At 44.5% G+C, this 23,610-nt stretch overlaps 1 protein-coding gene across 1 annotated transcript; it reads right to left on the bottom strand.

The window, feature by feature from the left end:
• Positions 1 to 21,726: 21,726 nt before the first annotated feature.
• LOC145803629 (receptor-like protein 33) lies at positions 21,727 to 22,794 on the bottom strand. Its single transcript, XM_082896945.1, has one exon. The coding sequence runs from the start codon at positions 22,792 to 22,794 to the stop codon at positions 21,727 to 21,729; it is 1,068 nt and encodes a 355-aa protein (XP_082753071.1).
• Between the last annotated feature and the right edge of the window lie 816 nt (positions 22,795 to 23,610).

Genomic DNA, 23,610 nt, shown 5'->3' with positions numbered 1-23,610 from the left:
TGATGCTTTCCCCGCTCCAACCAAAGGCAGTTCAAGCCAGGCAGAAGACCGGGATGGGCCCCGTCATGCCCAAACAGTTCCTGTTGTTCCCAACCCTGCACCGGGAAAGGTTCAAAAAGCCAAGGCAGCGCCAGCTGATCCTTTCGCCAGCGCGTCTGGCAAGAATCCTCAAACTGCAAAGTACCTGCCTCGAGGGCGCAGAGTCTTTCACGACCTCCACATGCCTTTGTCTAGGGCATTGTTGATATTGGCGAAGAATGGGCATCTTAAGCCTTTGGAGTCCCGGCCACTCCCGAAGAATCTCCCCGCCACTCATGATGCTACCTTGTACTGCGCGTACCATCAGCAGTCCGGTCACAGTACCGATGGATGTTCCCGCCTTCGTCATGAAGTGCAGGATTTGATTGATAACAAGGTTATCCTACCACCCACCTCAGGCAAGCCCGTCACCACTCAGTTGTTGGATTTCGAGGGCTCAGATACTGCGAGTATGTAAAGTAAACCGCCTGCGGGCAACATTTGGTACATTTTTGATGAAGCGCCTGGCACGCATTTTTGAACATCGGTGAAACCGAGTTTTGTAAATTCTGGCTTGGATATCGAGTCGGTCTTTTGTTTTGAGTCTGTCTCTTTGTCTTGAGTCAGTCTTTTTTGCTTAAGGGTCTGTCTTGTTGTATCGAGTCGGTCCCCGTTGTATATAATACCAGGTGATTCTGGGGTTGTTGTCCCGAACACCGTTTTGTCTTGTAATTATCTGCTTTGTTTTGAGTCTGTTTCTGCTGAGGGGCCAGTTGCACCAACAAAGCCGATCAAAACAGCTGTTGCTGTCTCAACCTTCATGCTTGCTTTCAGCATAAGTGGCGGAGAATTTGAATGGGCTGACAGTACATCTCGCCTGCTCTCCTGTGTGCCAAACTCATTGCATTAACCTAAGTTTTTCACAAACAAACTTTTTGAACACTGCGGTGATGAAAACGAAGAGGAAGGAATTCCTCGGGTTTTGCAAAATTTTGATCATTTTGAGAGAAAGAGAGGCGTGCTAAGCCTTTTTATGAATGAAATCATGCTTGTCGGCGTGAGTACTGAGAAGGACCCTGGCCTGATCCAGATTGGTTCCACACTATCTTCGGCACGAGCGATTCGTCGTTTTCTTAAAAACTTTCAAAAACAAATATTTTACGCGGCCTTGTGAAGACCTGTGTGGAATCGTTCTTGAGATCGCGCAGCTTAGGATCGCTCTCAGCCTCAAGATTCAACCCGTTCCGACTTTGAACCCCATTCAGACTGTTCAGAAAAGTTCAACGGACAAACGCCATGAAAGGCCCGTGTGGCCAGTTTTGAGGTAGCCTTCGATCAAGAAGCATCAAGGCCGAATCAGAAGGAGTAGATCTCGCCGGAAGAAGCTCGTAGAGTAACTCTGATGGATTCTCCGCAAATCAGTGCAACAGCCGTTCTCTTAGACACGGAGAGGCTTCCAGTTCAGGAACCATTTGGCATGGACTTGCTACACTTTTACCCTTTGAGAGGCTCGCTGGGTCGAAAACCCAGAAGGGCGACCCAGGCAAAAGTTAGAGCAAGAGAAAAATACAAAAAAAGCAAAAAAAAAAAGCAAAAAAAAAAGAAGAAAAGAAGAAATAGAAATGAAAAGAATAGAAAAAAAATTTAGAAAAAAAAATTTGAAAAGAAGCTCGCAAGGTCGAAAACCCGCATTGGGCGCCTTGGCAAAAGTAAGAGCCAAACAAAGTGAAGGTTAAAATACCCGAGTGGACCTTAACCGGAACTACGTAAGGCTTGATTCCCATGTTTGGGATACGTAGGCAACTTCATCATGAAGTCCAGCCCCCAACGCTTTCATAGCGTCTCAGTCCATGCAATGGTTTCAATTTCGTGCCAAAGTCCAGTGGCCAACACCCTTCAAGGTGACTGTGTCCATATATGTGTTATGACCGTCTTCGTCATCGCTGTGTCTAAGAGCTCGACCACCGCCAATGAAGACTGTCTGTGGATTGCTGCGGCACCATCCCAAACAAGGGGCAACTTTCCGTTGCCACAAGCCGTCGTGAGACGCCATTCAGACTAGGGGCAACTTTCCGTTGCCTCCCACCCCCTTCAAACCAGGGGCAATTTTCCATTGCCTCCGATCCGAGGTTGCACATCTCGAAGGGTAAGTTCCATGCTCGTTGAGCATTGACTGTTTGAAAAATAGTTTTTGAAAATTTTTACTGAGGTTGATTACTTTCTCGAAAACTATTTCATTTTCCAAAATCGGACCATTGTCTTGGATCCAAAAAGGAAAACTTTCAGTGCTTGCAGCTTGACTTGCATGTTTTTCAAATCAAAAATCGAACAAGTACGTTAATCCGACTCTCGTTTTGATCAAAACCGTTTTAGTAGAAAGCAAAAACAAAGAATGGTTAAAATGATGAACTAGGGGCACAGTTGAGTCAGGCGTTCTGTCTTTCCCCCGTCATCGACGTACTTGCCAGAAGGGCGCTCTACCCACCGAAAGAAATAGCTGTGAGCTAACGGCATCAAGCGTGAACCCGCAACTTCCTATTCATCCATTAATCACCCCGGGGAGGGATGAAAAATGAGAGATTGAAGAATAGAGAGGTGTGAGCTGAGAGAAAAGTGAGGAAAAGGGTTTTGAGAGAAAAACCCGAGCTTGATAGCCGAGTGATGTGAGAATCACAAATGAGAGAGGGTGGGAAACAATACCCAGATTGAACTGGCTCCTCGCGGTCCGAGGTCCCCCATCTTCGTTTACGCGTCTGTGTGTCGTGTCTCTTTCATTTGACGGTCTCGTCTTTTGTTTTGAGTCTCTCCCAAGCGTGTCTCGTTGTGTTTAGGTCGTGTACCTTTATATTTAAGTCCTCCCCGCTGTGTTCAGTGGTAGGCTCGATATCCCGGTTTGAAAAACCCTCATTCGATTTCAAAAATCGTTTATGCTCAGAATGCTGTGCCATTCTCTACATTCGAGCGTGTTTCGACTCCAACCGGTTCCGTCTTTGAGGTCCGTCCTGTTAAGACTGGGCTGTTTGTTTGAGAATTCGCCGTGTGCAGAATGAACCGAATGCTGTGTTTTGGGCTGTATGCAGATCAATCCCCAACAGAGTAAGGGCCGTGTGTCAAGAATCAGGCAGTGGGTTGCTTGGGTTATTTTGTTGTTGGCTGTTTAAGTTATCTGATTATTACAGTGCAAGTGTTCAATTTTCAGACAACCAATCAATTCCATTTACATTGAGGTGTAACATGATGAGATGTGATGCAATGCATGAAATGTGTGAATGTAAACACTTTTTCAGATAAAAAGTCTGTTTCATTTCACTATCTTTTCAAATGTACAAGTTTTGGAAACAAAAATCTGCCTGCGGCAGTACAAGGTAATCTATCTACCAACAAAAAGAAAAGGACAAAGAGGAAAAGATAGCAAAAATCTGCATCTGTGTCCAGCGACTCCAAGGGGTGTCAGTCCGTCCTGGTCCTCTTCCTGGACGAAGGTCCAGGAGCATCATCAGCATCGTCATCAGAGCCCGAGCTAGAACCGTCTCCGGTCTCCTCCTCCGATGACCCTGCCTCCGCCTCTGACTCCTCGTCGTCGTCGTCGTCCGGAACTGGAGCTCGCGAGCTACTCCCGACGTGAGTCCGCCCTCCCCTAGTGCGGGGAAATATCCTGCCCTCCTCATCTCTCCCCCGAGCAGGGACAGAAGGTCTAGCTGGAGCACCTCCTGCCATAGAAATCTGGAAAGGAGGCTGAAAAAGTACACAAAAGTGAAATGCATCAGTATACTGTAGACAGTTTAGCAATGCAGAATGCAGTGTGTGAGTACAGTGTATGAATGCCGTGAGTAGTTTAGCAGTGCAGAATGCAGTGTGAGAGTACAGTGCAGAATGCAGTGTATGCAGTGTATCAGATGCTGTGAGATCAGTGTGTCAGGTGTTGTGCCGTGAATCAGATTATGCGAAGCAGTGTATGAATGGTTTGAGGCCAGTGTCAGAAGGACATACCGGTATGCTGTAGACGGCTAGGAGGTCAAATGTCCGCTGGAGCATCCCCATCATCGAGGCATTCATCGCCAACGACTGACGGGTGTACTCAGAAGAAGCCTGCAAAGGTATCAGATGCATTAGTATTCTGTGGAATATCAGTAAACTGAAATGAAATAACTGTACGAAGTGCAGTGATACATACCGGCGGAAGGTCGGGGATGTCAGTGAACTCATGCCCAGCCGGTGGAGGGGCGAAGGGGATCTGATAGGTCGCCCCACCCTGCCCCTGGAAAGTCAGCACAGCGGGCAGGGCAGGCCACCCAGCTCCTCGTCCACCCCGCATTCCGCCCCTGCCACGGACCCGGGCCCTCCTCGAAGATCCGGCCCCTACTCCTGCTCCGGCCCCAGCCGCCGATGCTACAGGCCTGGCCCCCCCTGCTCGATGGCCGCTCAAAGGTCGCATCAGGTACGTCCGTACGTACTCCTGATAGTCGCCGGTGCCTCGGAAGCCGGCCTCCTCCCAGCCGATGGAGTAATCATCCAGCTGCTCAGGGGTCAGCCCCTCGGTCTCCCTCATCTCTGCAGGAGGGTGGGCCGGGACTATCTGCTCAAGTAACCCGCGGGTCTGGCGTAGAAAACGCTCCCCCAGGTACCAAGCCCGACAGACCGGGCCCTCTAGCAGAATCCGGAAACGCGAGGTCTCCTCAGCACCAGGGAACCGACCCCGCATCGCCGACGGCAGCGAAGCCCATGGCCGCCATGTGATCTGAAAGTAACAGACAGTTTGTTATCTACTGTTATTGAAATATGCAGTGGGAAAGCGAAGCTAAACGAACTGAAAGTAAAGCATACCTCTGTGGGGGTGATGGTGTCGAAATATCGGCGGAAGAAGCCGAATGTCTCCCGAGGTCGCCGGGTGCATCCCCCGTCAAAGCGACTCGAGAACGGGACAGCCGGAGGAGGCTCCGCAACTGGCACAGGTGCAAGCCTAGGGAAGTAGGCATAAACCCACAACTGCAAAACAGATGTCAGTATGACCAATAAAGCAGGATATACAGAATGAAGCAGAAAGGGCAGAGCCGTGTGTTGAGCCGTGTACAGTGTGAGCAGTGTACAGTCAGTGTAAAGCAGAATGTATGTGCGTGCCGTGTGTACAGTATACAGCAAGTCTAAGGCAGACTACAGTGTGTGCAGTGTACAGAGTACAGAAAGTACGAGACAGAAATGAAAAGCGGAGAAGAAATGTACCTCCCAAGCCCGCCAGTAACCTCCGAGCAGCTGGCCGCTGCCGCGAGAAGCCGAGCTCATATAGCCGTACAGGGTGGCCAGAGCAGCGCCGCCCCAGTCGTAGTGCAAGATGTCTCGGACGTCCACCAGTGCGCTGAGAAGGCAGAGAGGCACGGTGTTCGCCCGGTCGGCGAAGATAGTAGTCCCGAACAGGAACATGAGGAAGCCGCGGGCATACCTCTCCACGTCCTCCTCGGTCATCTGAGTCTCCTCCCCCAATGCGGGCAGGACCCTGAACTGTGCCTCGAACCAGGAATAGCGGACGAAGCCTGGGCGAGCTAGCGGAGGGGCCTCCCCCAGTAAATGAACCTGAGCGGCGGTCCACTCATCCATCGCTATGTCGAAGGGGATCGGATCACCCCCTACCCCGATGCCTGTGAGCATCGAGAAGTCATGAGGGGTCATCGTCATATCCCCTGTAGCAGAGAAATGGAAAGAATCGGTGGTGTCCCACCACCTCTCCGCCAAAGCAGCAAGGAGAGGTCTGCATGTGGAGAGCCTGGAGAGTCCTCGGCAGAAGGTGCCGAAGCCCGCTCGGTCCACGATGCGTCGGACCGCATCAGGGAGCTCGTCATACCACTCCCGTGCGCCAGTATTCCCATACCCACGGATGGTATGGGAACCCTCCTGCAAACAGAAAACAACAATTACAGGACAACATTCAAAATGCAATTTTGAAAAGACAGATATGGCATGTATGCAAGTTTGTCAGATTCAGGCAGATACCGGATGCCGGTGTGCTTATAGAAAATACGTGTGCTGTGTCAGCGTGTTTGGGCGTTTCAGAACAGATGTGGCATGTGTGCAAATCGAACAGATTCAGACAAATACTGGGTACCAGTGTGTGTGCAGTAGAATACAGTAAGTACAGTGTGTTTGAGTAATTCAGGGCTAGTGCAGTGTGTGTGCATGTGTCAGTCTCAAGCAGATATCAGTTGTATGTATGTTTACAGTCAACTATGGTCTACGGCATATCAGATTTCAGCAATTAAAGAATACAGCTAACTATGGCAGTTTTGTATCCTACATTGCAGAAAGTAAAGCAGAAGATGAAGAGTTACCTCGGGAGTGCCGAATGAAAGGTGGGAGGTAGGCTCGCGTAGTAGTAGCTCAGGCGCCGCGTACCTCTCAAAGCTCCGGAACTGACGCAGGCCGTCTGGGGGCAGAACGTGGATCGCCGGCCGGTAGGTCGCCGGGTCGAACGGGCGCTCGCTCAGTGGTAAGAGCTCGACCCCGGGGTCCATCTCGTGGTCCGGGGGAGTCCCGACACGTGGAATGTCGTCCGCCATGTAGAGAATAATGTAAAAATGGCCGGAAAAGGAAAACCGAGTCGGAATACGAAGAGTCAACTGAAAAGTCAACTCCCGAGAGGATCGAAAATGGCCGGGAAGGCCGGAATGTGAAAAGGCACGGAAATCAAGAGGAAAGTGAGGGGAACAAACCCCGAGAAGGCGAGAACGCCGAACGAGGCGCCGAAACGAGAATGTGATCGGTGGAAAATGTCCGAAACGCGAAGAGAAACGCGAATCCGACGACGAAACGGGCGTAGAACGCGAAGAAACGGGCGAAAAATGAGACAGAAGCACTCTAGAGAGAGAGGGCAAGAATTTTCGGCGGTGGAAAAGTGAAGAATAGGGTTTTCAAGCCCTATTTTATAATGCCCGAAGTGAAAAGACAAAACTGCCCCGATTCAGCAACTGTTTGCCGGTCGGCAATGTTTTGTGTCGGCCGGCACTTTTTTGTGCCGATGGAATTATTTTTGTGCCGATGGCCAGCCGGTGGCCTCCCCTTTCGGCCGGTGGGGTTCCCACAGCCTTGTTTAGGCCATTTGAGTTGTTTTGGGTCTTCATAGATAAAGAAAGTGCAAGAAAGTGCATCTCCGACGCTCAACCGGCCTCCGTTTTGACCGCAGGCCGTGTCTCCAGTGCGTGGCGCTCGAATTCATGCAAGGTGTATCCTTTTTGTATCCTTTTAAATTCAAAAGTTGCCCCATGTGTGTTGCACAAGTTCATCACACTACTTCGGTGCATTACATCGCACTATCGTGCGCCACCCCTGTGCATTGTCGTGCACATTTCTCATGTATCATCATTGCATTTCCATTCCATGCATTGTCGTGCATTCCGGAATACATGCGTTGTTGCGCATTTGAGCCGATTTACACTCCGTGTGGCATGCACGTCACACTTGGCATTGCACTTGTTAGTGCATTACATTTTGTTCGCGCTATTTTGCGCATTGCACTTGTTAGTGCATTACATTTTGTTCGCGCTATTTTGCGCATTGCACTTGTTAGTGCATTACATTTTGTTCGCGCTATTTTGCGCATTGCACTTGTTAGTGCATTACATTTTGTTCGCGCTATTTTGCGCATTGCACTTGTTAGTGCATTACATTTTGTTCGCGCTATTTTGCGCATCGCACTTGTTAGTGCATTACATTTTGTTCGCGCTATTTTGCGCATCGCACTGTTTTGTGCATCACATTTTGTTCGCGCTGTTCTGCGCATCGCACTGTTTTGTGCATTGCATTGTTCGCGCTGTTCTGCGCATCGCACTGTTTTGTGCATTACATTGTTCGCGCTGTTCTGCGCATTGCACTGTTTTGTGCATTTCAAACCTCGCGCTGTTCTGCGCATTGCACTGTTTTGTGCATTTCAAAATTGTTCGCGCTGTTTTGCGCATCTCATTGCATTTTGCATGCATTCCATCGCACTGTCCTGTGCACTCGCGTTGCCTAACGCATTGCGCTATCTTGCGCATCATACCATCGTGCAACGCACGGTCTGGCGAGACCTTAAACGCGCACGGTCTGGCGAGACCTTAAACACGCACGGTCTGGCGAGACCTTAAACACGCATGGTCTGGCGAGACCTTAAACACGCATGGTCTGGCGAGACCTTAAACACGCACGGTCTGGCGAGACCTTAAACACGCACGGTCTGGCGAGACCTTAAACACGCACGGTCTGGCGAGACCTTAAACACGCACGGTCTAGGAGACCTTAAATCCTTTGGAGGTGCGAAACCTTTAGCGCATTGTCACGCGTCTTGTAAATACCACCACGGTCTGGCGAGACCTTAAACACGCATGGTCTGGCGAGACCTTAAACACGTACGGTCTAGGAGACCTTAAATCCTTGGAAGGTGTAAGACCTTTAGTGTTCGCATTGCCGTACACTTCGAGAGCCGCGTGTTGTCGCGCATTCCATGCAACATGCATTTCATGCATCATTTGCATTTCAAAAACAAAAAAAAAATGCATTGTCATGCATACCATTTTGCATTCCGGTCTAGGAGACCTTAAATCCTCTGAAGGTGCAATTCCTTTGGTGTTCGTCGTGCCCGAACGACTTTTTGGTGGTCCGGTAAAGCCACCAGTCTGTGCTTGCGATGAGTTCCTAGAAGACCAACTGGGACGGTGGAAACTAGAGTTCGAACGGCTTATGCCTAGAACGCAAAGGTTCGGGAATTCCGAGACTAAAGTCTGGTTTAAATACCCAGAGGTTTACCCTCGGCTTGAAATCTGTATGGAAGCCCCATAGGTTGAGGCGGCATGTCTACGCCTCAGTTCTGGATACTGAACCAACCTAGTATATCACCCTGTTGGTAAGATAGGGAAAGTTGCAATCATAGTCATTGCATCATAGTGCATTGTCATGCATTTGCATTGTAGTTTGCATGCATTCATTGCATCGCCTTCCGCCTATGGCTTGCGCCTTTCCAGGTTGAGCTTGGTCTGGTATGTGTCCTTACATTTCATGTTAAAACACAGTTCTGTATGTGTATCGCGCCGATTCCACGTTGATATGTTGGTTGAGGGTTGCGGCACCTTTTCTGTGTTACACATGGCTCGTACGTGTACATGCCTTTCCTAGGCAAGATTTGGTTTGGCTTGCGTGCCATATCCATTGTATCCATATCCATTCCATTGCATATTTGTAAATATTGCATTGTAGATTGCATGCATTCATTGCATCGCCTTCCGCCTATGGCTTGCGCCTTTCCAGGTTGAGCTTGGTCCGGTATGTGCCCTTACTTTTCATGTTAAAACGCAGTTCTTGTGTATCGCGCCAATTCCACGCTGGTATGTTGGTTGAGGGTTGCGGCACCTTTTCTGCGTTACACATGGCTTGTATGTATGCATACCTTTCCTAGGCAAGATTTGGTTTGGCCTGCGTGCCATATCCATCCATTACATTGTAGTGTAATTTTTGCATCCGGCATTAGGATCGTAGTCCTTTCTCCAGCGGGTTGTTTCCCCACTTATGTCAATTCCACCCAATGCTTGTTCTTGCGTCTGTCTACAATACTCATAGTTCAGTTGACCGTTCTGTGGTAGACAGACTTGTTATCTCCATCAATCTATTTGACATAGATGTGGTTTCGAACCGCTCGTGATTGGATCACGATTCAATTGCTTTGCATGTAGCTTGCATTGTTTCAATTACATTGCATCTGCATTTGCATTGTTTATACATTGTTTTGTATATATCGCATATCGTTTTGCATCCACATTTGCATTGTCATGCATTTTGCTAACAATATTGTACCTGTTAAGTTTGTTTTCTTTTCAGGCACGATATTGTATGTACGGTTCATTTGAAGCTGGTGCAACCAGACGAGCCGCACAGGTATTGTATCCTCCGAGTGAGACGTATTGAGAATTCCATAATTCTCTTACATCCTTTCTGCATTGTAGTGTAGTTTGGTATGCTAGCTTAAAACTGTCGCATGTTTGCTTCATTACAGCTTTCTTTGCATGATCATAAGTTATGCCTGGCTTCGTGCATTGTCTTGCATCTTGCCCCTGCCTTCGGGCGCATATCTTATTTGTCTTGCATGTTTGTCTAAGTCTTCGGCCTTGTCAAAAATGGGTCGTCTCCGGGCTTTGACATTCACTCCCGTCATTGTTATGACTTTCGAGTTCTGTCAAAGAGGGGCAACTGTAGACACCCCATTTTTGACCGTCCTCAAGACTTGGACGTCACCGTTTGAACACTCGGTGATCATCCATGATTGTGTTCGTTTGGAGTTCCCGGAGGTCTCGGCTCGCGCGCCCCGCCTCAGGATCTCCGAACTTGACCGTTTAGTCTCCGGTTTTGCACCAAACACTTGTGTTTTGCCTTGGAAGGGCAGGGTAGGGCTTGTAGACCATCCCCACCCATCACCGGCAGTGGCTAGATGCCACCGGCTGGTTTTTGCTGCCACCGGCAAAATAGTTTGCCGGTCGGCACTACTTGTTGCCGGTCAGCACTTTTTTGTGCCGGTCGGCACTTTGTTTGGCCAAGATGGCATTTTTTGCCGGCCGATTGCTGTTCATCTGCTTTTGCAGATATTTTTGGACAGCTGTATAACTTTTTCTCCCCTCCATACACGTGTATGGAGGGATCCCCCTCTTGCAAAGCTTGTTGAATAAGCTTTACAAGAGGCTTATAGAGAGAAGCTCTCTCTAAGGCAAAGAGAGGGGGGCCTTAGACATTTTTGAGAGAAAAAAAGACAGAGGAGAGCTCTGGTTTTCTAGGGTTAGGGTTAGACATACACAATCTATCTCTCTTTCTCTTCCATTTTGTTCACTAGGTGTTTTGTGCCTTACTATTGCACACAAACACCTAGTGTTTCACCTTCCTCTAGGAGCTGAGGTTCTAAAGAGTGTGTTTTGAAGCTTTGGTGTTGGATTCAAGCCAAAGGAGGCCATTGGAGCACCATTGTTGAAGAGGACTACAAGGGTGAGAAACTAGTCCCTTTTTCCCCCATTTTTGCATTGATTTTCTACTAGTCTTAGAGCTGTTTTTGTGATTATTGTATAACATAAAAAAGTTCTATTTTTAAGCCCTCTTTATTGTTTATTAAGAGTGTTTTGTTGTTTGAGGGTTGTTGACCACCCTTAGGCCTCAAAAGGCCTCATTTTGAGCCATTTTGTGCTAGCTCCGGGATTTTGGTGTTGAGGTCTCTTCACCACTGAAATCTTGAGGGATTTCAGTGGTGAAGATGATCCTTTGAAGTCCCTAGAAGGAGAGGGCCACCCCCTCTCCTTGTTGTCCTTGAAAAGGGCATATTTTGGCCTTCCTAAGGAAGCCTATGCTTGAGTATGTGTTGAGCATGTTTGGTTTGTTTTTCATGCTTATATATCCATGATATAACATGATTTAAAGTTGGTTTTGGAACCTTATGCATGTTTAGCATAGTTGCCTTGTAATGCCATGTTTGTGCCTTAACATGATCTAGGTTGTTAGCCTTTGTTGGAGCATGTTTTAGGCTTGTATTTGTGAAGATTATATGCTTATTTTGCCATGTTTTAGATCTGTCCATAGTCGTTTGGGTCGATTTTAGCATGCATTATATGGCTCCTTTGCATTTGGGCTTGTTGGCCTTGAGTATGTGCATGTGTAGCATGCCATCTTTGCATTGTTTTGGTGATTTGGGATCATTCTACATGTCATTTCAGTCCCATTTCCATGCTTGTTTGATTGCCTCGCATGCCTCTTTAATGCTTTGAAAGCATGTTTTGCAATGTTCCATGTTTTGGTGCCTTTGCATGCCTTTGAATTTGGGCCACTTAGATGCCATCTAAGGAGTCCTTTGGCCTTGTTTTAACATGCTAAAAATCTGTTTTTAGTTGTTTAATGCATGCCATGTTTGGTCATGATAAGTGTAGTTCAATGCCTTATCGACTTGCCTTGAACACTTGGACTTTTTGTTGCATGCTTGACTTGATTTATAATTTGATTTGGCATCATTTTATAACATGATTTTAAGGCTCATGTTGCATGCTAATTTGTCCATGTTTCCTTCTTTCAAGTGTGCTTGAATGTTGTTTGATTCATGCTTAAGTGTTGGTCCTTATGAGCATGTGTGTGTGCATGCCATTTAGCTCTCACTCTTTAGCACTTTTGGCTACTGTTTTAGGCCTATTTTAGAGTCGCCTAATTCATGTTTAAGTCCATCTTTGCATCCATTTGCATTGCCATATGCATGCTTGTATGCTTGCATAAGTGCCTTGCCATGCCATGTTGCATCCTTAGCTTGTATGCCTAGGTTGCATTGCATTTTGCATGCATGCCTTGTTCCTTGAATTAGTGATAGGAATAGGGCCTAATTTGTTTGATTGGTTTGCATTGCATTTGAAACCAAAGTTGCATACTTGGTTCTTTGGGCCATCATGCATAGAAATGTGTGATTGGTGGTCCGAGAACCGAGACACATGTCCCTTTGAGTCATCACAATGATAAGAGACATGGTTGATGCATACATACCTTGAAATATGCTGTCATGCCTTGTTTTGCCCTTTGTTGCTGTGAGTTGCAGGTTCTGCAGAAATACTCTGCCGACCGGCAGTGTAATGTGCCGACCGGCACATTTTTCTCTGCCGACAGACCCTATTTTGTGCCGATGGCTATACTACACTGCCGGTGGAAGTTTCATCTAGCCGGTGATGATACCCTCTGTCCAAGGATGTAGTCCTGAGGTTTTTACAACCTCCAGAGGAGGAAAGGAAGGAAAACAGAGGCAGCTTGCGCATGGTGGCGCGTTTCCCGAGACGCTTTCCTGCTTTAATTAATTAGTTAATTTGTTAATTAATTAATTTGTAATATTTATTTGGTCCCTCCGAGCGAGGGCAAACTTGTAATAAGTGTGGGTGTGTGTGTGCATGTCTTCCAACCCCCACTTCTTTCTCCCTTTTATTTACCTGCTTATGATGGTAGATTAGGGCACATTTATTTTAGCATACCTTATGCTATGCATGCGTGCATTCATGCATTTGTTGACATGCATTAGGCTCGGTACATCACGCTAACTGCATTCGTACTTCAATTCAAAAATTGACTATGTGATAGTTGATCGCATTTCATATGCCATGCTTAGGTTAGCCGAGCCTGCCTAGATTGCATTTTTGCATGTGATGCATTAGCCATTTTTTAACATGAACTAGGATCATGCATATGATTACTGACTAGTTTCTGTTTTGGCTCGGAGTACTAGGTAAGCTTTTATGCTTTAGCATATCGCATGCGTGTGAGTGTTGCCATGACAGTATGATTACCATGAGGCTAGCTGCTTATGTGATATAACTGCTTGAATGCCTGTGGATGGAGGTTGAATTACCTAAATTGGAATAATGCATTAAAACTGTGAGTTTTAAGCCCACTAGATAGTGGCAAAATCATCTTTTCTAAAAGCCCACTTGAGGGTGGCAAAACCTGCATTTTAGCCTACTTACGAGTAGCAAACCATTTTCAAAACGAACATAAAATGTTTTATTTCCAATTTGGGCGATTCGGTCTATACTTGTTTGCTGCGCGCATAACATAGTAATCTTAGGCTAATAATTGGAATAAGAATACATAAACGTTTTCAAAACTGGATATCACGGTTAGTAGAGGCCGGTCTTCGGACCGGGCGAAAGGGGGTGCTCATAGCTGACCTTCCCCGATCGTACCCAAGCTCCCGAGCCGAGACAACTCCGGTGATGACGGACATGTGGCCTTCGGCACCGAGTCAGGGTTTCCTAAATTCCCCCATTTTAAAATATTTAGGTGGCGACTCTGTATCTGGCAAAGCAGTCCATGTTTGGCACTACTTTTTCAATAAAATCTGTTTTCTCAAACGATTTGCCAGATTTGGACTCTTTGGTTCAGATTTAGAACCGTGACACAAATTGAGTCCGAACTGTAGCACGAGGCCCACGCGGGCGCTGTCTACAGTGATATAGAGGTCGCCAACCATAGGCTTCCTTTTCCTTTTGTTGTCATGCCCATGAAGGGTTTTGATGTTATTTTGGGTATGGACTGGCTATCGTCATATCGGGCTATTATTGATTGCTACCGCCAGAGGGTCACAGTTTGTACCTTGAGCGGGGAGTGTTTCCATTTCTTGGGGGATCGAGTTGGTAGTGTGTTGCCACCGATGTATGATCCGCGATGGTGGAATAAGCTTAGTAGTCTACTTGCTAACTTTATGAGTGGTGAGTGTGACAAGACCCAGATTGTATTACCGAGGGTGGTTTGTGAGTATTCGGATGTTTTTCCCAAGGATCTCGTTAGTTTGCCACCTCACCGAGAGATAGAGTTCTCTATTGATTTAGTGCCCAGCACAGCGCCGATTTCTATGGCACCTTATCATTTTGCCCCAGCCGAGTTGAGTGAGTTGAAGATTCAGCTCCAGGAATTGCTAGATAAGGGTTTTGTTCACCCTAGTGTTTCGCCATGGGGAGCACCGGCCCTCTTCGCTAAGAAGAAAGATGGTGCCTTGAGATTGTGTATAGACTACCGGAAGTTGAATCGGGCTACGGTCAAGAATAAGTACCTTATGCCCCGTATAGATGATCTGTTTGACCAGTTGAAGGGCTCCCGTTGTTTCTCTAAGATAGACTTGAGATCGGGTTACCACCAGTTGAGGGTCAGGGAGGAGGATATTTCGAAAACGGCATTTCGTACGGGGTATGGCCACTATGAGTTTCTGGTGATGCTGTTTAGGCTCACCAATGCACCGGCAGTCTTTATGGACTTGGTGAACCGGATCTTTTGGGAATTCTTGGATCGATTTGTAGTCGTTTTCGTGGACGACATTCTTATCTATTCGCCTTCAGAGGAGGAGCACGAGGAACACTTGAGAGTGGTGCTTGAGTTGCTTAGAGCCCATAGGCTTTATGCCAAGTTTGGGAAGTGTGAGTTCTGGCTAGGGGAGGTCAAATTCTTAGGCCATGTGGTATCCGGGGAAGGGGTGTCTGTTGATATATCCAAGGTAGAGCCAGTGCAAGAATGGGCACAGCCTAAGAGCGTTTTTGAGATCCGCAGTTTTCTGGGATTAGCTGGGTATTACTGCCGGTTTGTGAAGGATTTCTCCAGGTTAGCTTCGCCATTAACTAGGCTGACTCGGAAAGGAGTCAAATTTGTATGGAGTGAGACTTGTGAAAAGTCGTTCCAAGAATTGAAAGTTAGATTAACCACCGCTCCGATCTTGATTGTTCCGGAGAGAGGGTTGGGTTATGCAATTTATTGTGATGCCTCACGAGAGGGTTTGGGTTGTGTGTTGATGCAAGAGGGGAAAGTAGTAGCTTATGGCTCACGTCAGTTGAAAATACACGAGAATAATTACCCGACACATAACCTAGAGCTAGCAGCAGTGATCTTTGCCTTGAAGATTTGGAGGCACTACCTTTATGGTGAGAGGTTCGAGGTGTTCTTGGACCACAAGAGTTTGAAGTATCTGTTTACACAGAGGGACTGGAATTTGAGGCAGAGGAGATGGATGGAGTCCATTGAGGACTATGATTTTGAGCTGCACTATCACCCGGGGAAGGCCAATGTTGTGGCCGATGCCCTTAGTAGGAAATCCATTAGTGATGTAGCTTGTATAGCCATCCGGGAATGGGAGATGTTGGGAGCACTTGACGAGTTTGATTTGCTTCTGGGCGAATTTGTTGAGGCTGCGGCCTTGTTTTCTGTTGTTGCGCAGCCTACACTTGTGACCCGAGTATTAGAGGCACAGAGAGGTGACCTCGAGGTAGAGTCCTTCCGAGAGAAGATCTCCAGTGGGAAAGTTGAGAAGGGTTTGACGGTGTATCCCGACCAGAGTGTGAGATACCGAGACCGTTTGTTTGTGCCGAAGTCTTGCCGAGAGGAAGTACTCCGAGAGTTCCATCATTCACGTCTTGCGGTGCATCCGGGAGGCACTAAGATGTATCGGGATTTGGGTCGCCAGTTTTGGTGGCGGGGTATAAAGAGAGATGTGGCTGTTTTCGTATCGAAGTGCCTTACTTGCCAGCAAGTGAAGGCCGAGCATCAGAGGCCAGCGGGTTTGTTGCAACCCTTGCCTATTGCCAAGTGGAAGTGGGAGCATGTCACTATGGACTTCGTTGTAGGTCTTTCGAGGACTCAGCGGGGTAGCGATGCCATTTGGGTGGTTGTAGACCGGTTGACTAAGTCGGCGCACTTCATTCCTATGCGCGTGAGAGATTCGGTAGATCATCTCGCCGACTTGTATATTCGGGGCATAGTGAGATTGCACGGGGTCCCAGTGTCGATCGTCTTAGATAGAGATCCTCGTTTTACTGCTAGGTTGTGGCAGAGTTTGCAGAGTGCCATGGGCACTAAGTTGACCTTTAGTACGGCTTATCATCCTCAGACTGACGGGCAGTCCGAGCGTACTATTCAGATCCTTGAGGATATGCTTCGAGGTTGTGTCCTTGACTTTAGTGGGACGTGAGAGAGGCACTTGCCCTTGGTGGAGTTTGCCTACAACAACAGTTTTCAGTCTAGCATCGGTATGGCACCATTTGAGCCCTTGTATGGCCGACCGCGTAGGTCTCCAGTGTGTTGGGCCGAGGTGGGTGATGCACCTTTGTTGGGTCTGGAGTTGGTTAGGGAGACGACGAAGAAAGTTGAGCTTATCCGTAGGAGGCTTGTTACAGCCCAGAGTCGTCAAAAATCTTATGCCGACCATAGGAGGCGATCTTTGGTATTTGAGGTGGGTGATCATGTCTTTCTAAAGATATCACCTAGGCAGGGATTGATGAGGTTTGGGAAGAGTGAGAAGTTATCCCCTCAGTTTATCGGTCCCTTTGAGATCCTTGAGAGGATTAGGGAGGTCGTTTATCGTTTAGCTTTACCACCGCAGTTGTCCGGAGTGCATGACGTGTTTCATGTGAGTATGCTTCGAAAGTATGAGCCAGATCCATCGCATGTATTGGATTGGACCGACTTAGAGGTTGATGAGGATGCCTCGTATGAAGAGAGACCGGTTCGGGTCTTGGATAGGAGGGATCAAGTCTTGCGAGGCAAGACCATTCCCTTGGTAAAAGTCTTGTGGAAACATCACGGAGTGGAGGAAACCACTTGGGAACGTGAGTTGGAGGCCCGAGAGAGATATTCGGATCTATTCATGGATGTTTGAGCATGTATTGTATATTTTTTTGTGTTGTTGAACCTTAAGAGTATTGGATATATCTTAGGTTGTAAAACATGGTTTATGTTTTGATCTAATAGAAGTATTTTGAAACTTGCCTCACAATGGAAGTTTAATGTAACATTGCATATGTTGAATATATTGTAGAAATGGAAATATATCATGAATACTGAATATGATATAGAATTGTGGAATGTAGTATTGAAATTTGTGGAATTTCAGGGAATGCATAACTATAATGCATGTTGTGGAAAATGTTGTAAACGGCCTCTTGAAAAGAGATGAGATAACCGGTAACGGGTCGGGTTGTTAAAAATTCGCATTGTGATAATGTTGGGAATTGAGAAAATCTTGTTTTTTTGAAAAACTTGTATTTAATTTCGGGCACGAAATTCTTTAAGGGGGGGAGGTTATAGCGATCCCGGTTGTCCCTTTACTGTTCTGTTGTATTCTGGACTCGGTCCCGTGGAGTTGGTAGTTATATTCATCTTGTTGTCGTCCTTTAATTCCATTTGTTTGAGTTTTAGGATGTGTTAGGCATGTTTCGAACAGGTGGGTTGAACCTTGGTCTAAAATCTTGTTGCCAGGTTTTTGGTCGTTCCGCTCAAGCGGGCCTTGTTGCGCTCGAGCGGATATTGCACACTCCCAGTTTTTCGTGTCCCTGCAAAACTTCTGCAGGTGTGATTTTTATGCTCGAGCGGGTTTCTTCACGCTCGAGCGGGTACTCTGGCGCTTGAGCGGGTAGTACTTTTTGGTGTAAGTTCTGGGAGGGGGAAATCTATGCTCGAGCGGACTGGTTTTCGCGCTCGAGCGGATGTACTTTATTCTTGTGTCTTGGCGCTCGAGCGGACCTTCTTGTGCTCGAGCGTACCTAGTTTTTTTTGTTCTTGACGCTCGAGCGTTGTGTTCTCCGCTCGAGCGGGAATGTCGTATATCAGTTGGCAGCTGGGCATTTTAGAATCACTTTTTACATTCTCTCTCTCTCTCTCTCTTACTTTCTAAAAAGACATTTTGAGAGCTCCTCTCTCTAGAAACTCCCTTCTCTCTAGGGTTTGATCTAGTTAGAGTGTCTCACTATCCTCCGGCCTTTGTAAAAAGTGCGTGGATCGTCGAGGGCTCCATTTTGATCCGTGGATCTTTGAGTTTGGAGCACTTTGGTTTTCTTCAACTTCTCCGCTTGAGCTCTAACTTCGAGGTAGGGATATCCTACTCCTTCTCATGAGTTTTGTCTTTGAATTTTAGTATTTTGATGAATTGGGGGTTGTTGGGTAATTTTGAGAAAGTTTGGACCTTTGTGTAATTTTACAAACGTGGGGGTTTTGTTTATATAAACGTATATGCATGTTTGGCATAGAGAAATGAGATCAATATTGGTCAATTGGTAAAAATGGAACCTTAGGGTTGTGATGTTAATTATGGGAAATGCTCTAATTACATTGATGAATTAATTGGTATAATTAATTTGAAGAAAAAAGGAATTAAATTGAAAATGTTGGAATTGGTGGTGTATGGGATTAAAGGGTGTAGTTAGATTCGTTCATCGCTTACCTAGTTAAAATGTTGATTGTATATCCATTTGGTGCATTTATTTTCAGTATAGAAATAACTGCTTTGGGCTATCGGTGGAGGATAGTCTTGATTGTTGTAGACACTGCATGATGATTAGGCAAACTAAAACTAATCGATTTAGTATGCTATTGAATATAGCAAGTGGAATAATACATAAATTCTATGTATTGATTGATTGTATATGATCTATGTTTATATACATGTGTTGTGTGGGAGGAGATGGGGGATGTACTCCACGGTTTAGGGAAAGATAGGGGATGGACCTCTAAACCGGATTTTGTGTGATAGTGATACAGCACTACAATGTGTATCAGGCTGCGAATTAGAAGTGTTTTTGTTTCATTAATGCAGCACTACAATGTGTATTATTTGAGACTTATGGAAGTGTTCGAATTGATTTGATATAGCACTAAAATGTATATCGTTGTCAATTGTAAAGTATAGAAGTGATTCTATGTTATGTTGATACAATACCAAAATGTGTATCTTTTGCAAAGTGTGGAAATGGTATGTGTTATTGATACAGCATTAAATGTGTATCCCTCATGAATTTTGAAAGTGTTTTAAAGATGAGTCTAAACCTTATTAAGTTATTTGGCTAGGTGTTGAGCCTTGTTTTCAAAAATCAAAATTTGAAAGGACATGGGAAATGAAATGTAACATGGACTTAATGTCATGAAATCGAATGTGATATAAGTGGATGTATCTGTGTTGACCATCTATCAACTGCTAATCTTTTAGTCATTGTTCATGGTTGGTTTAGTGTATCTCTACTGCGCTGTGGCTCACCCTTTATGGGACATCATTTTCAGGTACAGGTAGCATGCCACCTCCAAGGACATAGCTTGGGAGGCTAGAGGCAGACAGACTGTTTTGTTTACTTTCTTTTGATGTATTACATGTAAATTCAAGCCAAGGGCTTAATATGCATTGAGTTAGCACTCTTCTTTTTGTAACCAAGTGTTAACTTGGAAAGCTGTAAGCCCGTAGGGCATTTGCTTTTGTTGTTAACATGTAATACTTTTATAAGGAACTACACGAATGAATAGAAGAATGTTTATCTTTTATACCAATGCATGTCTAAGTTGATGGGTTTTAATGTTATTATTTTGAGGGCGTTACAAGTTTAACTAGCTTAACCAGTTTAATACTCATATTATTGGAGTGTGCCATATTTGTGTTTGTGTCGAAAAATGAATAAGTTAACTTGTTTGAATCTTAGGTACCTATTAAGGGATGCCTGAGTCAAATTTGTGGTCTATAGACTATATGACATAAACACAACTAACATGTCTGCTGCTATTGTGTTCCACAGGAGTTCTCTTATAAATGTTAAATTTGTGTGTTAAGTGCTTATTAATTTAGAGAGTAAATTGGTGTTCTCCTGGATGTGTTAAAGTGTATGTTAGAATGTGTGTTATGTGAGGGTAGAGTCCAATTGAATGAGTTAAATATATAGAGAATCAGTTGATAAAATTTCAAAAAATTCAACTAGAAGGACAAAGAAAGAAGGTAAATTACACCATTAATCCCTATAGTTTAAGCGAATTAATTTTCACTGTAATCCCCGTAGTCTTAATTTGAACATTTGAATCCCATTCTTTCATTTTTTGTTGCAATATTGTCTGCTTGTCATGCGCCTTTTATTTTTTGGATGGAAAAACAACTCGTGCACAACTAAAGAGAGTAAAGTGGAATTCAAAAGAAACAATAGAGACCATTGGTATAGTTTATTCAATTTCTTTTCTTGTGTTGAAATTGCTAAAAATCTCATGTGTGTTGCATGTGGTAGTTTTGCATATAAAATTTCAACGGTATGTGATAGAAGGATTATACTGTAACAAAATTAAAAATATAAAGTTCAAATTGAAACTATGAAGACCAAATCGAAACTTTGCTCATACTAGATAGACCAACAATATAATTTACTTAAAAAAAAAGTTAATCGGTGACTTGGCCAGCCAAAGGGCTATCACAATTTAACGAAACTACATAGTGGCTGATAATGTTAAAGAGGAAGATAACATGTGCACTAGGACAGAACAAATAGATAAGATTAGGTAACTATTAACTTATGACACTAACTACCTTCTTAACACTTTCTAAGTTCCAAAATGTTAACATTTAGAAAAGGGAAAAGAAAAAAGACAAGAAAAATGAAAATGAATACAACTTAGATATGCATTTCATAAGTCAAATTGAAAGCGTAGCTGATGAGTAATTACAGATGAAACTAAGGAGCATAAAAGGTTATTAGTGAAGAGAGATGCAAAACAAAAACAACAAATCAATTATTGATCAACAAAAGAAATCATCAAGAAGTGTGCTACTTCAAAGATCACAATAAGGGCATAATTTGATCATTTTGATAATATATTTTCTCCTTACTCCAAATGCGTTCCACGACAATTTAATGGTCAAGTAATACAAGACTTAAGTTGTTTTGTACGAAGTTTGAGTCTTGTGCTAAAAAAGGTTAAAGTTGCAATTTTTCTTGTTTGCATTAGAAACTAACTTCTATTTATATTCTTATACATTATACACACACACACACACACACATAACAATATATTGTATTAGTGAGTCAGACTATATAGGATAAGATTGTTGCATCTCTATGAAACAGAAAAATTATACATGTTTCTTCCACATGTTGTCGTTCATTGGAGATTACAAACCAAGACTTGCATTGGCAAAAGCAAACACAGTGACGGAATTGCACTATAGCTTTTCCTTACATTGCAGTCTTCAAATACTTCTCCAATTTATTAGAATACACAATATATTTACTACAAACAATTTATAATTGACTTTGTATGAGCTATCTTCTTCCAAACCTTCTTTGATCTCTTCCCATGTTGACACATTTTTGTACCAAAAATCCTTACGAGCCATTTTTCTTTCCTTCGAATAATGTAACTTCCAATCAACAAACCAAGCAGTACTCCACACCTATATCCCATCAACACAGCTTCCTAACCAAAGCCATCAAATTTGAACTTAAAATTGTGGCTAATTAAGGATGGTAAAGTTGGTGATTTTCGTATTTGGACATTCCCACAATTCTTTGACAATGGAAACCCGCACAAACCTAGATTTCCTTCATATGAAGTGTTTAAAAATGTTTCAAATTGCCCACCTCGTGGTATAAGTCCTGTTAGATTGTTTTGTGAGAAATTAAGAACTTCAAGGAATGTCAATTTAGTCAATTGCGAAGGAATCTCTCCAGAGAGTTTGTTTTGGGATAGATCCAAGGACTCAAGTTGAGTTATATCCCCCAAGGACACTGGAATGAGACCTGTGAGGCCATTACCTGAAAAATTTAGGACACAAAAGGCTTTAAGTCTTCCAATGGATATTGGAATATTTCCATGAAACTTGTTGTGCGAGAAATCAACAGCTTTGAAGATGGTGATGATCCTCACGAGTTCCATTTCCAATCCTCTATTCATTATGGTTACCGAATAATAATAACCATGTTGGCCCATATAATTTAAGACGAATTTGTCTTCATCATCTATCATCATTGAATGCATGCTCTCAAAGTATTTTGATGGCAAAGTACCTGTAAAGTCATTGTGAGACATGTCAATGATATGTAAATTGGTGAAGGCTAATCTCTTTCTTGGTTGCTCCATGGGATCATGGAATTTATTATCTCGCAAGACAATAACCTTCAATTGGGGCAGGTTCTCCAACCAAAATGGAAAAGTATCTTCTATCAAATTATGACCCAGATTCAAAATTTCTAGGTTCGTGCAATTCGCCAATGATCTTGGAAGCACCCCTTGCAATCCATTGTGGCTAATGTCAAGTTCCTCTAACATGCTTGCGTATCCAAATGTTTGAGGAATGCTACCACGGAAATTATTTCTTTGCAAATTTAAAAAAGTTAATCCATTGATGTTCGCCAAACAGGTAGGAATTAATCCGGCAAATTGGTTATTGGAGAGATCGAGATAACTAAGAAAACGAAGATTGCAGAGTGGATTGAGTTCTTCATTTAGGTGGTTGTTTGAAAGGTCTATGTCCAAAATTCCCATTGGGGTTTTTAAAAATTCAGGAATTTTACTTATGTTGCAAGACGACAATTGTAATGTCTCAATCTCTCAGAAAGAGGAGGGAGTGGAGTTGGTGGTGGTCAATGATAGACCACTGTTTGAAAGATCCAAATAATTCAAATATTCAAGCTTTGCAAACATGTCCAGCTCAACAGTGCCGCTTAAATTATTTGACGAAAGATCAAGATGGTCAAGGTTCAAAAGATCAAACAAGGAAGAAGGTATTGATGATGGAATGGGGCCTGTTAGTTGATTGTTTGAGAAATCTATGTAACGAAGTTGCGAGAAGATGGAAAAGGGTGGAACTGGGCCTTCAAAATTGTTGTGTGAAAGATCTAAACAAGAAAGATTCTTAGGTGATCTCGGAATCGTACCAGAGAAATTACAGTCATGGAGGTATAGCACCTCCAAATACTCAAGTTGGCCGATGGAATTAGGTAGCTCTCCGGTGAGACCTGTTTCAGAGAGATCCAACCACCTAAGGTGCCGGAGAGTTCCATTAATAAAACTTGGAATTTTACCTGTGAGTTCTCTGTTACCGGCTAACGACAGATGCTGTAAGTGGAAAATGCTATTGGAAAGTGATTGTATTGGGCCAGAAAGATGGGAGTAATCGAGGCTAAGATCGATCAAATTTGTGAACCGGCCAAATGAAGGTAAAATTTGAGAGTGATTGAAGTTGTTGTAAGAAAGGTCGAGGTATTGAAGGTGAACAAGATTGAAGAGGCTGCTGTTTGGATGGATGGTACCATATAGGCAGTTACAATAGAGGTCGAGGCCAACGACATGAGAAGTGGT

The sequence above is a fragment of the Camellia sinensis genome, chromosome 12, assembly GCF_055761805.1.
Source record: "Camellia sinensis isolate YWXY chromosome 12, ASM5576180v1, whole genome shotgun sequence".
NCBI classification, from domain to species: domain Eukaryota; kingdom Viridiplantae; phylum Streptophyta; class Magnoliopsida; order Ericales; family Theaceae; genus Camellia; species Camellia sinensis.
The sequence above is the reverse complement of the archived record's forward strand: the minus strand, read 5'-3'. Positions and strand labels throughout refer to the sequence as shown.

Excerpts from the sequence above, each read along its gene's own strand:
- LOC145803629 (XM_082896945.1), bottom strand. The coding sequence starts at position 22,794 with ATGGGAATTTTGGACATAGACCTTTCAAACAACCACCTAAATGAAGAA.